General features: G+C 54.5%; 2 protein-coding genes across 6 annotated transcripts in view; one reads left to right on the top strand and one right to left on the bottom strand.

Moving 5' to 3' along the window:
* Nucleotides 1–2,625: 2,625 nt before the first annotated feature.
* Nucleotides 2,626–7,116, bottom strand: ATF5 (activating transcription factor 5). The gene is made up of 3 exons (XM_052655461.1): nt 6,908–7,116; nt 5,345–5,641; nt 2,626–3,835 (listed from the first exon to the last, which is right to left on the bottom strand). Exons 2-3 carry the CDS (start codon nt 5,520–5,522, stop codon nt 3,153–3,155), a joined length of 861 nt encoding a protein of 286 aa, XP_052511421.1. The 5' UTR covers nt 5,523–5,641; nt 6,908–7,116; the 3' UTR covers nt 2,626–3,152.
* Nucleotides 6,838–15,731, top strand: part of LOC128062953 (nuclear pore glycoprotein p62-like) — a 33,347-nt gene continuing 24,453 nt past the window's right edge. For all 5 annotated transcript variants that reach the window (XM_052655458.1, XM_052655456.1, XM_052655459.1 and 2 more), the window contains exon 1: nt 6,838–6,982. The gene's annotated coding sequence lies outside the window, so the exon portion shown is untranslated. The remainder of the gene's footprint in view (nt 6,983–15,731) is intronic.

Genomic DNA, 15,731 nt, shown 5'->3' with positions numbered 1-15,731 from the left:
GAGATCCAACCAGTCCATCCTAAAGGACATCAGTCCTGAATATTCATTGGAAGGACTAATGCTGAAGCTGAAACTCCAATACTTTGGCCACCTGATGTGAATAACTGACTCCTTGGAAAAGATCCTGATGCTAGGAAAGATTGAAGGCAGGAAGAGAAGGGAATGACAGAGGATGAGATGGTTGGATGGCATCACCGACGCTATGGACATGAATTTGAGCAAGTTCCAGGGAAGCCTGGTGTGCTGCAGTCCATGGAGTTGCAAAAAGTCGGACAAGACAGCGACTGAACTGAACTGAGCCACCTGGGAAGCCCAAGATGGCCATAGGGAACTCCAAGCAGAACTTGAACATGGTTGACCATTCAGGGCAAAACCACAGAGCAGCAGGTATAGGTGATACATGTATCTTGGGACCTGGTCATGTATTTGGCCTGCACCTTCTGGCCCTGTTAGATCCCCTTCTCCTGAAAGAGGGCTAATGCCACACCCAACCTTACTTCATAGTTCATCACAATTCAGAACTGAAGAGGCAGCTCCATGAATCTTATTGACCAGCTCACTTTCCTGTCCTTGTACATCTATACTTCAGTGTGGATGTCCTTGACAGTAAGAAAATGATTTATTTACTTGTCTGGCTATTCTGCTGACCCAGAGACAGGGCCCCATGCTAGTTTCAGTCGTGATTCCAATGCTGACTGTTGTGTTGTTGGGCCCTGGGCTCTGCTAGAGTATTTCACTGGCTTTGGCACCCACAACACCCACCTCTGCCCCCGCCCCACCACTATGCCAAGGGAATGAGGTTTATGTCTACCCCAAGTTCTGTGCCAAGGAAAAGCCTCTGGGCTGGGGATCACTGGGCTCAACTCAAGAGTTCTCCTTAGGAGAAAAAAATATGGCTTTGGTGATCCCTACTCTGATCCTCAGTTTTCTTTTCTGTAAAATGGGAATTTTTAGCAATTAACAAACATACCAGACCCTTCAAAATAATTTACAAATATTAACTCATTTAATATTCATGATGGCCCTATGAAGCAGGTATTATTAGACCCATTTAGAGCAGAGGAAATTGAGGCACAGAGAGGCTATGCAAGCTGCCCAAGGTCACACAGCCGGCAGGACTCCACCCGGGTTGTCTCACACCAGTCTAGGCGAGAAGGCCTTCCGGAACCGGCGGGGTGGTAAATTTGAGGTCCTGTCCGTCCTCACCCACCAAATATGCGCTCTGGGAGGTGCACGGAGGCATTTAATGAACATTGTGGAATGAAGGGATAAGTGGGTATCTTAGCATGGCCACATCCCTTCGTGACCACCTGCGCCCTGCTGCCGTGCTCTGTTCGGGGAATTTTATTCGTGGTCAGGGCTTCAGTCCCAGTAAACCCGACCCTCAGGGCGAGCTGGGACCCCCAAGGAGATCGCGGGCTTGGGCTGAGTAGAGGATAGAAGATAACTCATTCACGTCGGGGCACGGGCGCCCCCTAGCGGTAGAGTCCTGCTAAGACAGAGCCTCCGGGAAGCAGGAAACGTTTGCTTTGGGCCGAATGGGATCTGGCATCTCAAAGTGCGTTGATAGCGGTTGTATTAGGTGGCAGTGTTTGAAAATCAGTGTATGATGCTGGCTGCCGTCTACCAGTGGCTTCCAAACTTTTCTTGCTGCTACTGCGAAGCCACTTCAGTCGTGTCCAATTCTGTGCGACCTCATAGACGGCAGCCCACCAGGCTCAGAAGTCCCTGGGATTCTCCAGGCAAGAACACTGGAGTGGGTTGCCATTTCTTTCTCCAATGAATGAAAGTGAAAAGTGGAAGTGAAGTCGCTCAGTCGTGTCCGACCCTCAGCGACCCCATGGACTGCAGTATTCCAGGCTCCTCCACCCATGGGATTTTCCAGGCAAGAGTACTCAAGTGGGGTGCCATTGCCTTCTCCTAAACTTTTCTTACCGTGATGCAAAGCTATTGCATCAACATAGTCTGGCAAAATACCACTCTGTGATACATGGTATTCTCTACTGTTCTATTCGTGTTTTTAAACACTGGTCAGAACCCTTTAAATTGATTCCCAACTCTGTAATGGGTGCCCATCTGCACGCATTTTTTTTCCAGCTCATAAGGAAAGATTATCATGGAGAAAGTGTTAGCACCCAGATCTGACTCTCCACTACCAGGTCACCGCTCATTTACCTCCGACTTCCTGGAATCTTGGCTCTGACAGTGCAATGCAATTGCTCTTCAACACCGGGTGCCCCACAACTGTGCCACCTGGCCCCTTTGGAGTCACCCTTTTTGGTGACAAGGACCATGGGGAGCTGGCACCTTTGGCTATTCTTTCTTTCACTATCTACGTCCTAAATGGAAGTTAAAAGCGGGTCTTGTATCTCTACTAGTTCAATCAGTCTCATCTTGGCTTTGACCCTGTGTGGAAAGTGTGTGCTTGACTGTATTACGTTATCATTATTGCCTTTGGTCTAAGACTGCCCTCCCCGCAGCTTCTCCTTTCAAAGACCAGACACACATAATCAGAGGAAATTCTTCCTTTTATTTCCACTCACAGAGCCCCCTTCCAAAAGGATCAGTCCCCTGCCCTCCCGCACCTCCCCCAACACCTTCACAAAACACTGATTTCCTCCCAGAGCTAAAATGTACACCCCATCACCCATTATGGCCTCTCCCCCACACCCCCCAAATATGCACCTGCTCTGCCAAGTCAGCTACCTCTTGGTTCCACCTCCAAATGTAGTTCCCAAGGCCACTTGGTTTGTTTTGCTCATTCCTTGGGCACCTTTCTTTGAGCCCTCCCTGACTTGGTCTCCAGATGGCTTCCCTGTTCTCCTTTGCACAGATGTTCTGCAGGGCTTCCTGGGCTCACTTCCCTGCTTGAGACGGGGTTTCCAAGCTCTCCCCTGCCTCCCAAATTCCTCATGGGCCTCTGTTCCTCAGATGTAACTTGAAGGGTGTAAATGCTGACTCATGCCAAACATTTCATGATTCTGGGGGGTGGGAAGGGGAGGCAAGAATAAAAGGGGAGGGGGGAAGAGAGGGAGAAGAGGGGGAAGGAGGGTTTGGAAGGAAGCTGGAGGCAGGAGGAGGATTGGGGACCCTCCCCCCTCCGCCCCGGAGCCGAAGACCAGCGCCCCCTACAGCCCGAAGCCCTCGCCCGGCTAGCTGTTCCTGGTCCTCTGGCTGCGAGCCTTGTACACTTCGATGAGCAGATCCTTGACGTACTGGATCTCCCGCTCCACCGACTCCGCCCTCTCCCTCAGCTCCCGGTTCCGCGCCTCCAGCCCCTGGCACTCGCCCTCCAGGGCCTCGCCCTCTGCACGCTTCCTCTGGCGGTACCTCAGAGCCGCGGACTTGTTCTGGTCTCGCTTCTTCTGCTTGCGGTCCCCTCGGCTGGCAGCAGGACTTGGGTAGGGGGCGGGGCGGGGCGGGGGCGGGGCTTGCGGAGGTTGGGGCGGGGGCGCCAATCCCAAGTCCCCCTGCCCAGCCTCACTGCGGCAGTAGATGGCCAGCAAGTCGAGGGTGTCCAGGGAAGGGGGCTGGGGGAGGTCAAAGGTGGGCAGGGGGAGGGGGAGAGGGAGGGAAGATGCCGGTGCCGGCGGCGGCGGCGGCGGCGGTGGCGGCGGCAGTGGCGGCAGAGGTGGGGAGGATGGTGGGAGCAGAGGGGCATCGAGGAAGTAGTCTTCCATCTGCTCCAGCTCCTTCTTGAGCAGGGAGGCCATAGCTTCCAGGTCAGGTGGGGGTGGGGAAGGTGGGGGGAGGGCACCTGAGGGCAAGGGGGGCTCCAAAGGGAGCAGGGCTGTAAAGTCGACCCGTTCGGTCATCCAGTCAGAGAAGCCGTCTCCTGGAGGATTGCAGGACAGAAAGCTCCTTGATTTCCTAATCCTCCACCCAACCAGATCTCACTCATGCCCACCTCATTCATCCCATTCACTGAGTTAAACCACCAGCCAGCCAACCAACCAATCAACAAATCATCAGTCAACAGGCCAGCCAACCAACCAACCAATAAACCAAACATCTAACCAACCCGTTAACCAACCATCAATGACCCAAATGAGAAAATAGTCAACCAGCCATTTCTTCAACTGTTCCAACATCCTCCTTACTGATTACCCTGCATCTCTGGTTTCTTGATTTACTCTCTAGTTTATTATAAATGGTAAACTAGATCACATGTAAACACACCCTGTTTCATCTTTAATTATTGAAACCCCACTATGTGCCAAGCATTTGGGATACACTTCCCTCATAGCTCAGTTGGTAAGGAATCTGCCTGCAATCAGGAGACCCAGGTTTTATTCCTGGGTCGGGAAGATCCCCTGGAGGAGGAAATGGCAACCTGCTCCAGTATTCTTGCCTGGAAAATCCAATGGACAGAGGAGCCTGGTGGGCTACAGTTCATGGGGTCGCAAGAGTCAGACACAACTTAGCGACTAAATCACCACCAGTGAATAAAATGGGCTTCCCAGGTGGTGCTAGAAGTTAAGAACCCACCTGCCAATGCAGGAAATGTAAGAGATGCAAGTTTGATCCCTGGGTCATGAGTATCTCCTGGAGGAGGGCATGGCAACCCACTCGTATTCTCACCTGCAGAATACCATGGACAGAGAGAGGAGCCTGGTGGGCTACAGTCCGTAGCCACGATCTGGCGACTTAGCCCCCAAGCACGCAATGAATAAAATACTTCCTGCTTCAGGGGCTCTGCCTGTGCTGTTTCCTGCACCTGAAAAGCTCTTCCTTTGGGTCTTTTTATGGGTTGTTCCTTACCATTCCTTAGGTCTCAGCCAAAATGTTACTGGCTTGGAGAGGGTTTCTTGGCTCCCCCCGCCAAACGTGTCCTCGTTGTCATTTTTATTTTTCTCATTGCCATTTTTAAACTCAGCTAAGTGTTTCCCACTTATTCTCATGCATCATTTAATTTGTCTCCTGCATGTCTTCCCAGTAGAGTGTGAGCTCCAAGGAGGCAAGGATCATGTCAGTCTTGTTCCCAGCTGTATCCCCTGAAACAGTGCCTGACATATTATGCTGTTGTCGTTGCTTAGCTGTTCAACTTTTCAAGCCATGTCCAACTTTTTGTGACCCCATATACTGTAGCCCACCAGGCTCCTCTATCCATGGGATTCTCCAGGCTGGAGTGGGTTGCCACTTCTTCCTCCAGGCTTTTTTCCCAACCCAGGGATTGAACCTATGTCTCCTGTGTCCCTCGAATTGCAGGTGGATTCTTGACCTGCTGAGCCATTGGGGAAGCCCTATTACAGGTACTCATGAAAAAATATTTATCAGATGAATGAATTCTTTTTTCTCCCTCTCCCCCCAGCTCACCCCACCTCCATTCTTCACCTACTCTTACCTGCCAGGGGCTCTCCCCCCCCTGGAAGCCCGCCCTCCAGGGCTCCCCCAAGGACCTCATAGGGGCCCAGGGGGGCAGGGGCCAGGGGGAGTTTCCCATAGTCTACGAGCCAGCCCAGCCCGCTAGCTGGGAGCAGGGTCCTGTCCAGCTCCAGCCCCAGGGTCGCCAGGAGTGACATGGCTGCAGCAGGGGCGCTGGGCACCGATGGCAGTGGAAGAGGCTGCACCAACAGCTGGGAGGAGGCTCTGGAGATTGCTCAGCTGGGTGAAGACAGGCACCAAGGCAAAAATGGAGGACCTACAAGTGTGACAAAAATGTGAGTGGGTCAGGATCAGCCTCACCTACTATTGCCAAAGCCACAGGGAAATCAAGCCACCTCCCCAGAGTCCCAGGATTCCTCATCCTTTCAGAATTCTAAACCTGTCCTTTCCCTGTATCTGAGCCCCACCCACTCCCAAGGGAATTCTCTTTACGTTTGGCTTATTTCTCAGAATTCCCAAGACCCAATCCTTCCAAAACAGAAACCTAATGGTCTCCCAGGGGAATTTCCTTAAAGTCCTTCCCACTCACCCCAAATATTCCCTTTCATAAAAAAAAAAAAAAAAAAAACCCACACTCAATCCCAGGGGAATTTTCTTCCAGTTACATCTCTTCCTCTAAAATATAACTTTTAGGGCCCACACCCTCCCTAGATTCCAGCTCAAATCTGTTCCCATGGGAATTCCCCCTTGTCCCGCCCGGTCGTCAAAGTTATCGGTTCAAATCGCAGTTCTCCCTTTAAATTTTGGGGCTGATCGCCACTCTCTCTCGAAGTCCCGCCCCCACGGTATATTTTAGCTCCACCCCTCCCCGATGATTCCCCAGAGGCCCCGCCTCTTTCTCAGGCAGAAACCCCACCTCCCTCAGCAAAAGGTTTCGTCAGCCCCGCCCCTTCCACAATGGGTAACCCCGCCCCCAACCCCGTCCTCGGCGACGCCTCTTATCCTAGCTCCTTCCCCTAAACAGGTCGTTTCTAATCCCCGCCTTCTCCCCTGTCAATCTAAACCAGTCCCCGCCCCAGCAGGAGCCTGAATGAAAGGGAGGGAAGATAAGCTCGGCGCCTGAGCAAAGTGGGAGGCGGCTCTCTCGCTGAAGGCTACAGCGCATGCGCCATCTCCCGAGCCGTGCCGTAGCCACCGCCCTCCTGGGGACCAGTGAGCATGTGCGGCTGCTTAATGCCCGCCCTTTGAGCAAAAAATACAGCCTCAGGTGGGCAGCTGCGCATGAACAATGCTCGCAGACAGTCAGGGCGCGGGTGTGGGGAAGCCACCGCGTCTGGGAACTAGTGCGCAGGCGCACACGCACGTGGCTATCTTTAAACACCAATTGTCCGGAAGAACGCACCCGCCCGAGTGCGCATGCTCCGTCGCGCGAGAACGCTCGTCTTCCTTCTTCTGCGCCTGCGCGACCGTGATTCCTCAGTCTCCCCACCACCCCCCCCCCCCCCAGGCTCGGTCGCGAGGGCGGCGAGCTTCGAAAGGGCGGGAAAGGCGGTTGGAGAGGGAGGGGCGAGCGGTTACTCACTCCATGGCTGCGCAAAGGAGAGGCGGCGGCGGCCTCGGCTGAAGGGAGACGGCAGGAGCGGAGAGCGCAGGCGCGGTGAGCGCGGAGACTGGCCGGGGGCACAGAGGGGTCGCGGCTACAGAGCCATGGCCGGGGGTATGCGGGCAGAGGCGGCGTGGCGGTAGAGTGAGGAGAGACCGTGATCTGAGGATGGGGAATGAGGCGGCCCCGGGGACTGGACACAGATATACCGCGGGCGGCGCAGCACGGCCTGCGCGGATCCTTCCGCGCCCCGCCCCACGTGGCCCCAACCCGGAGGCGGGCCTGCACCCCTGCCCTCGGGGATCTGATCCCGGCTTTCGATCCCGGGGGTTCAGGCCTCTCCTTCCTCTTACCCGTGGATCTAGCCCCGCTTTTCTCCCGACTCCGGGGGTTCCGACCCTCCCTTCTCTCTGACTCTGGCTTCCGGCCCTCTGCTCCCTCTGATTCTGGTGACTCGATAATCCCTCTTCCCCGAGACTCCGGCCGGTTCATTTCTCCTTTGCTTTCCCCTGCTTTGCGAATTTCCGGCCAGCCACATGCTACTCTCTTCATCCTTCAACTGCCGTCCCACTCTGAGAACCTTTCCTGTGGCTTAGAACCTGGCGTGAGTCACAGAGCGCGCTCCAGTCAAATCCCAGGCCGGCGAAGGTGGCCTTGGGCGAAAGACCTGAATTCTCTAGCAGCCTAGACAGGAGACTATCTGTAAAACGCGGAGAATAATCAGTTGTACCTGGTGGGGTCATTTGTGAGAATCAAATGAGTCGTTGCCTGTGAAACTGAGATCCCACTTCATACATGCTCTCTCAACCTCTTACTGTGAGTAGGAAGGAACCCTGGGGCCGGGTGTCACCCCTTCCGACCCCCCTGGCAGGAACCCCAGACGCTAGACCATCCAACACTTGCTGAAAGGTCAACCTTGTGTCTCTTTTACCTCCTCCAAGGTAATTCCCAGCCATCCCCGCCCTTTCCCATTCACAACATGGACGCTCGGCCCCATCTTGGTGCAGCGAGTCAGTTATCACCCTCAGGCTTGTTATCTTTTCTCTGTCTCCTGCCCACCTACCCTCAACGCTTATCCTCAGCATTCCTTTCAGGTCAGTTGGTTCCTTCTTTTGTCCATACCCTCCACCTAAGCTCCCTTTCAGACTGCCCTCTATCTCAGCTCCCCCGACCCCACCATCAGTCGTGCAGGTCTGCCAGAAATAGGAAGATCTGTAATCCATTGCTCAAAGAGATGGGACTTCCTAACCATCCCCTCCCGGTACGCTGGACCCTCCCAGCCCAAGTGGTTGTGGGTCTTTCCTGTGCTGCAGAAACCCATCCTCCGTTTGTCCACAGCAGGACATTACACCTGGAGTTGAGCTTTTCCTGGTGCTTATGAGACTGAATCAAGATCCAGAGAAGACAAGGGACCTTGATCTTCAGAGTTATCTGAGAATGAAGACAGGCTTTTTTTTCTTCCTCTAAGTTCAGATGCTCTTTTTTTTTTTTTTCTTCCGGATTTATTGGGATATGATTGACAAGTAGCACTGGGCAAGCTTAAGGCGTACAGCATAGTGATTTGATTGAACATACCTCATAAATTGATTAGTAAGTGTAGTGAACATTGTCTCCTACAGATAGAAAACTGAAGAAATAGAAAAAAATACATCCTGTTTTCCTTGTGATGAGAACTCTTAGGATTTACTCTTGTAACAGCTTTCATACACAACATACGGTGGTATTAATTAGGTTGATTGTATACTGCATCCCTAATACAGGCTACTCTTGCATACTGGAAGTCCTTCTTGGGATCTGACCACATTCCCTTCACTTTATCCACTCTGCCAGTATTTGAGCTCTTGCCCTATAGGGGCTGTTTTTTACTGAGGCAACAGAGTAATGGTTAAGAGCACAGACTCTGGAGCCAAGTTGTTGGCTTCAACCCCTGACTACACCCCACTTAACTAGCTTACTGGCAATTTCCCTTCCAAGTGCCTTGCTTTCCTTAATAGTTCTAGAATCAAATATGGAGTTGAGTTAGTAGAAACATGCTGATGGCCAATGTATGTGGCCATTGACAGTACCTATTTCTTAGTATTGAGGATGAAATGAATTAATCCAGGTCAGGTGCCCTTGGACTAGTGCCTGGCACAGAGTAAGGTGTTACATAAGGGATTCATTGTTACTATTAAGGTGGATATGGTTTATCTCTAGTGCGCAGCAGTAGTGCTTCTAAAGGTCTTTAAGGTAAGGACTGACTGCCAGTCCTCAGTGTTGAGTACTAGCATGTGGGATTAGGGGGGACCATTGGACAGGCTGCTGGCAGTGGGGGCACAGTCATCCCCCAGTCTTCTAGATTATAACTGGTGGACTAGGTAGAGTATTTTCTTTAACTTTTTGTTTTGGAATAACTGTAGATTGACTACAAAGCTGCAAAGACAATACAGAGAGTTCCCGGGGAACCCCTCACACAGCCTCCCTGCTCCCCGTGGGCATCTTGTGTTATACTGGTGTTTGTCACAACTCGGGAGGCAACGTCAGTCTGTTTCTGTGACCTACCCCCTCGCCCACCCTATCTTCCCCCCAGGAAGCCGAGTTACACTTAGTTTTCACTTCTCCTCAGCAGCCTCTGGTCTGTGGAGGCTTTTCAGACTTTTCTTGTCACCTGTGACTTTGATATTTTTGAAGAGTGCAGGTTAGGTATTCTGTGAACTGTTCCTCTTTGGCTTTGTCTCATAGACTGGGACTTGGAGAAGGAAATGGCAACCCACTCCAGTATTCTTGCCTAGAGAATCCTGTGGATGGAGGAGCTTGGTGGGCTGCTGCCCATAGGGTCGCACAGAGTGGGACACGACTGAAGCGACTTAGCAGCAGCAGCAGCATAGATTGGGACTATGGGGTTTTGAGAGGATGGTCAGGTTAGACAGTTAATAACTTGAGAATGAACTTAGTATGGAAATCTTGCTACCAGTTGCTTGCAGTGTGCTGAGAAGACCCTGGGCGCGCCGCGGTCCCTGCCCCGTGTGCCTCTTCCTCTCTTCAGCTGGGTCCCACAGAATTGAGTCCTGGTGCCAATCACGCCGCCCACACAGCCTGACTCAGTTCTGCAGAGCGGGCGCCAGCAAGCACACTGAGCTCCTAGCCCTTCCCAGCCTACCCCAACTTCTGGGCAGCGGGTCATGGGTGGTGCCTGGGAGCCCAGGTCTTGGCACCCTGCGCCCTCTCCCCACACCCACCCCTGATCTGGATCCTTGGTCCCTCCGGGACTCAGATGACTCCAGCTCCCCGAGCCTGGCCAAGTATTCGGGGGTCCAGCTGCCCACTCCCTGTGTGCCTTTCAGCTCCTGGGCTGAGGCTGGGAGCCTGGGTGGGGCTGCTGGGGACTCTTTTTCATTGCGGAGGAGCCAGGCTTGGGGAGTGAGGCTGCAGTTGCAGGCAGGTTGCGTCACCCCGGCTCTTTGATGGGGAGGGGGAGTGGGGGGGTTCTCTGGGGGCCGGCTGCACACCTGGCAACGGTTAGCGAAGCCCTGCATTGGGGAGACGCCCCAGTCCAGTAAGGGAGGGGATTAGGCAGGAGGAAGGAGAGCCTGTGCAGAACGCTGGGAATCAGGCTCAATGCCAAGAAGGGGCTCAGATCACAGAGGCTGGCCCGCGGGGCTTGCAGGGGGCAAGGCAGAGGCCCGGGGAGGCGAGAGGGATTGTGCAGGGCCACACTGCTGGTTAGAGCGCTGCCCTGCCACACACCTTCCAAGGGCCTGCAGGCCCCAGGGAGAGCCTGTCTCGGCTCAGACGGGGGGGGGTCCCTGACCCCAGCTCGGGACATAGCCTACTGGGAGGCCGCTGGACCGGGACCTTCACCTCAAGTCTGCTGCTGCTCACTAGTGCCAAGTTCTGTTGGTTGCCACCTGCCCCCTCCAAGCCCCCTGCGCCAAAGGAGGCCCTCCTTGCCTGTTCTATCGCAGAGCCCACTGCTTTCCCAGTTACGGTGACAGCCTGGTGTGATGGAAGAGGCACCGGGTTTCCATCAGATGGACCCAGGTTTCAGCCCCACGCCCACATCACCTGATCCTGCTCAGGGTGCCACCGTGGCCCTGACTGCTGGGCCTCTGCTGCCTTCTTAGAAGTGGCTCCGGTGGCTCCTTGGCCTTTTGATCAAGGGAAAGGTGGCTCAGAGCATTGTCTCTGGAGCCAGCCTGCTAGGTTCATGCCCCAGCTCCGCTTCTTCTTTGACCCTCAGCAGGTGGCATCTTCTCTCTGTGTGACATAAAATGGGGATAAGATGACCCACCTCATAGGCTTATTGTGAGGATTACATATGTAAATGTATGCAAAATTCCTAGAACTGGGCCTGCCTGCCTAAGTATGAGCATTATTTCTCTCCAAGGCTTGGATGCTGAGAGGATTGTGTGAAATGCTGTAGGTAAAGCCCAGCACTTACGGCCAGCCCATGGTCGTTTCTCTTCCTGTTCCTACCACACTTCGTTCTGCTTTCAGAGCCCCTCGAAAGCAGATGTTTGTGTGCCTGACCGTTTCCCTGAGCACTTAGAGGGTAAGTCAGGACCTCCTCATTCCCAGGAACTGTTCCACACAGCCCCCAGCCTTCTATGGCCTCACAAAGCATCAGAACTTTTTTCCTGGCTGCACCGCGAAGCATACAGGCTCTCAGTGCCCCAACCGGGGATTGAACCCATGCTCCACCCCCCTGCGACAGGAGCAGAGTCCCCACCACTGGACCACCAGGAACATCCTGCGTCGGTTCTGTTTTTGGCTTTGCTGGGCCTTGTTGCTGTGCGGGCTTTTCTCTAGTTGTAGTGGTGGGGGGGCTGCTCTTCATTGCAGGGTATGGGTTTCTCGTTGCAGTGGCTTCTCTTGTTGAGCACAGGCTCTGGGGCGTGTGGGCTCAGTAATTGGGGCAAGTGGGCCAAGTTGCTCCGCGGCATATGGGATCTTCCCGGACCAGGGACTGAACCCGTGGCTCCTGCATCAGCAGGCAGATTCTTTACTACTGAGCCACCATCAGTTCCTTTTTAAAATGAGTTGCTGAGGCACAGAAACTGGGGAAATCAATTCTGTGTTCCTTGAAGAGGCCCTTGGGCAGCTGTCTAGATCACGCAGGCCAGGAGCAAGGGTTGGGAGTGGGCGTCCTGGCAAACAAGGACCAGAAGGCCAAGGCCAGTTCAGCTGGGGAAGGGCAGTGCAGGGGCCAGACACACAGCACGGGTCTGCCACGTGCCCTGTGGCTCAGAGTCCGCCAGAGCCCCTTCTCTTAGTGGCTTCAGACAATACACATTGATTCCCTTTCTGTTCTGGAGGCTGGCAGTCTAAAAGGGTCTTTCTGGTACAGTGATCCCAGATCTTCTTGGCACCGGGGACGGGTTTCGTGGAGAACAGCCCCTCATCTCCTGCTGTGCGGCCTGGTGCTAACAGGCCACGGCCTGGTACAAGTCCATGGCCCGGGGGCTGGGGACTCCTGTTCTCAAGGCTCTAGGGGAGAATCCATTTCCTTGCCTTTGGGCCCTTGTGAGCACTCTGGGGCACACCCCAATAATCCAGGATAGTGTCTTCACCTCAAGATCCTGAATGTAACATCTGTAAAATCCCTTTGACCATATAGGGTAACATACAGATGCTAAGGATTAAGATGGGGACGTATCCATCCCACCACTCCTCCCTCTCAGAGCCTCAGTTTCCTCATCTGAGAGATGCAGGCTGCCAGCCCTGGGGTGCCTCTTCACATGCATGCAGAGACTGGACAGGGCAACAAGGTAGTTGGCAACACAGTACCCCGGCCCTCGGGACACTCGCTCCTCCCTGTGCCCTTAAGCAGGGCCCCGCGCACCCGTGTGCCGCATCAGTGGAGCAGGGCGGAAGACCCGAGAGAGTGCGAAAGGGCCTCAGACGACGCCAGCCCCGCAGGCACACATGCCAGCCTGGCGGTGTGGAGCTTCTGGCTTTACAGAAAAGAGAAAACTAGACCTTTCCACAAGGTCCAAGTTTTAAAAGGTTGGTGAGTCATTCACAGAAACCCCGGCGAACTACGAGTGTGGAGAGGTGGGGGCCAAGGGACCTCCCTGATGTCTGCGTGCAGAGTTGCCCCGTCACACACCCCAAAAATATGTCCTCCTCTGCCAGGGCAGAGAACAAAAAAAAACAGAATTCCTCAGGGCAGGGTCACCACCACCTGCCGGCCTGACCCAGACTGAAAGGGGGCCAGCCTTGCTCAGACGCTGCCGGGTCCTGTGTAAAGTCATGGGGAGCAGGGAAAGGGGTCTCTAAGAGTCGTCTGAGAGGGTTGGGGGCCTCCGTCAGCCGTCCATACCCCCAACCAGATGCCACCACGGACGCAGGTAGTTAATTTGGGTTTCCTGCTTGTTGCAGTTGGGGGTGCCCACCTTGGGGGCCCATGGGGCATCTCAGGAAGGGGCTGGGCTGGGCTGAGTGACTGGGGAGGGTTCAGGGAGGCGGGTTTCGCTCTGGATCAGAGGCCAGCAGGGAGCAGGGGCGTGCGTCTGTGGCCAGTGTCGGTTATCCGTGGAGCCAGTGCTGTGCTGAGTGAAGAAGCGGCTGTCAGCTCTGAGTCCGGAGGGCGGTGGTTGGTCATTTTTGTGCTTTGGACAGCGTTTGTGTTCTGGTCTGTGTTGAGCTGCACCGTGATCCGCGGCCCGCGTGGCCTTGCCCAGTGCGTCCGTGGAGCTGTTTGTGCCCAGCAGGAGAGCACCGGGCGGCTCTCAGAGCTGCTCTTCCCTCTCAGCAGATAGGCTTGTCCTGCCCAGTGGGGCCGGGAGTGGGGGCAGCCTGTACCCCTGCCCTGGGTGCACGTACCCCTGGGGTCCTCTAGCTCAGAGCAAAGGAACGAGGCTGAGATGAAGGCAGCCAGCAGCGCTGGATGGCCGGTCACAGGGAGAGCCAGGGGAATGGGGCAGGGGAGCTCAGCGGGGAAACCTCACAGGCACCCCCCACACAGACCCGTGGGGATATTTACGGGCCAGCAGGGCCCTGGACCACAGACCTGTTAGGTTTGTTCAAGAGCCCTTTGTCCCCTTCCTCCAGCCCACCCCGACCCAGAGCAGGAGCAGGCTCCGGGGCGGGGAATGGGTGCCAGAAAAGAGCAGCTGAGGCCCCCCCTTCCCTCCGGGTCTCTAGGTGTCTAGCTTGCAGTGGGGGAAGCGGACAGCACTGAACTGGATTCGAGAGTGAACCGAACCACTGAACTAGTCTGGAAGGTGCCGAGATGGCCTGGGATGTCATCAGGGAACAGGAAGGGGCACTAGGCGTAGCATGCAAGGGGGCGTTGCGTGGCGGTGGGAAAGGCCCCTCTGGAGAGGCTCCCGAGGCCCCGGTTCAGCTCCGGGGCCAGACGGCCTCAGTCAGTGCTGCCGCCTGGGTGACTCTGGGCGAGTTACTGAAGTTCTCTCCACTCCTGTTTGCGCATCTGTGAGATGGAAACGCTGGTGGTCCCGCTGTTTGGGTTGTAGTCAGTACAGGCAGAGGTTTCCCAGGTGACTGAGTGCTAAAGAATCCACCTGCCAGTGCGGGAGACGTGGATTCGGCCCCTAAGTCAGGAAGGTCCCCTGGAGGAGGAAATCCAGTGGACAAGGGAGCCTGGCGGGTCCAGTCCGTGGGGTTGCCAGAGGACGGGGCGCGACTCAGCAGAGACGCACGACAGTACCGGTGAAGCGCTACAGTCGAGGCACAGGATAAATGTCCAGCAGTGTTGGTGCGGCGACTGCTAGCCAGGGACAAGTAGGGGCTGTGGTTGGTTCTAATCTCAGAGTCACAGCCACCCCGCCCCCCGCCTCTGGTGGTTTTTACCTGGTTCCCGGAGAAACCCTCTCCATGGCAACTGCCTCTCCCCTGGGACGCGGGTGTTGGTTGCAGGAGAGAGGCTGGGTGGGGGCCACACAGGGCCGTGGATTTCTGTCTAGCTGCATACACACACGTGTCCACCTGTGGGGCCCATAAAGCCCCAGCCCTGGCAAGTGTCCCTCTCCGAGTCTTGTCTGGGTGGTCTCTCTGCTCCAGGCTGTGTTTCCACTGGAGCCCCCTGCTGGCTTCAGCTGACTGGAGCTTTTAGGCTCCAGTCTCCTCCCCAGCCTGTTCTCAGCCAGCTTCACCCATCCCCAGAAGAAAGCACAGTCCCGCCTTTAGAAGCATCTCTGCCCAGCCCCTCCCTGGCATCCCATGCTTGGTTGGTTTGTTTAATGGCTTTATTGAAATAGGGCATAATTCACATCCATTTATTAAACTGTACAAATTCAGTGGGTTTTAGTACATTCAGAGTTGTGAACCTATTACCACAATGTAATTTTGGAACATTTTTTATCCCTCCAGAAAGAGACCTCATGCCTCTTAGCAGGCACTCCCCACGCGCCCGTCCCTAGCCAGCCTCTCGTCTGTTTTCTGTCTCTGTAGATAACGCCTGTAGTGGACATTTCATGTGAATCGGATCATACAGTAGGAGTCTAGTTTTCTAGGTTCATCCATTTTGTAGCACATATCAATAGGGTTTCTAAGGGCTGTATAATACTCCATTTTATCCACTCATCCATTGATGGTCATTTGGGTTGTTTTTACTTGTTGCTGTTACAGAATATTTGTGTACTAGTTTTGTATGGATGTATGTTTTCATTTCTCTTGGGAGAGGTCTAGGAGTGTAACTGTCGGATCATAGGATAACTGTATGTTTAAGGAACCACCAGATTGTTTTCCAAAGTGGCTGCCCCGTTCGTACATCCCCACTGGTGATGAATGAGGGTTCAGATTGCACCATCCTCACCATGCTTGCTGTTACCCACATTCTTTATTATTGGCATCCTAGTGG

Source organism: Budorcas taxicolor, chromosome 18 (assembly GCF_023091745.1).
Source record: "Budorcas taxicolor isolate Tak-1 chromosome 18, Takin1.1, whole genome shotgun sequence".
Lineage (NCBI taxonomy): Eukaryota > Metazoa > Chordata > Mammalia > Artiodactyla > Bovidae > Budorcas > Budorcas taxicolor.
This window is presented reverse-complemented; position numbering and strand designations above follow the sequence as displayed.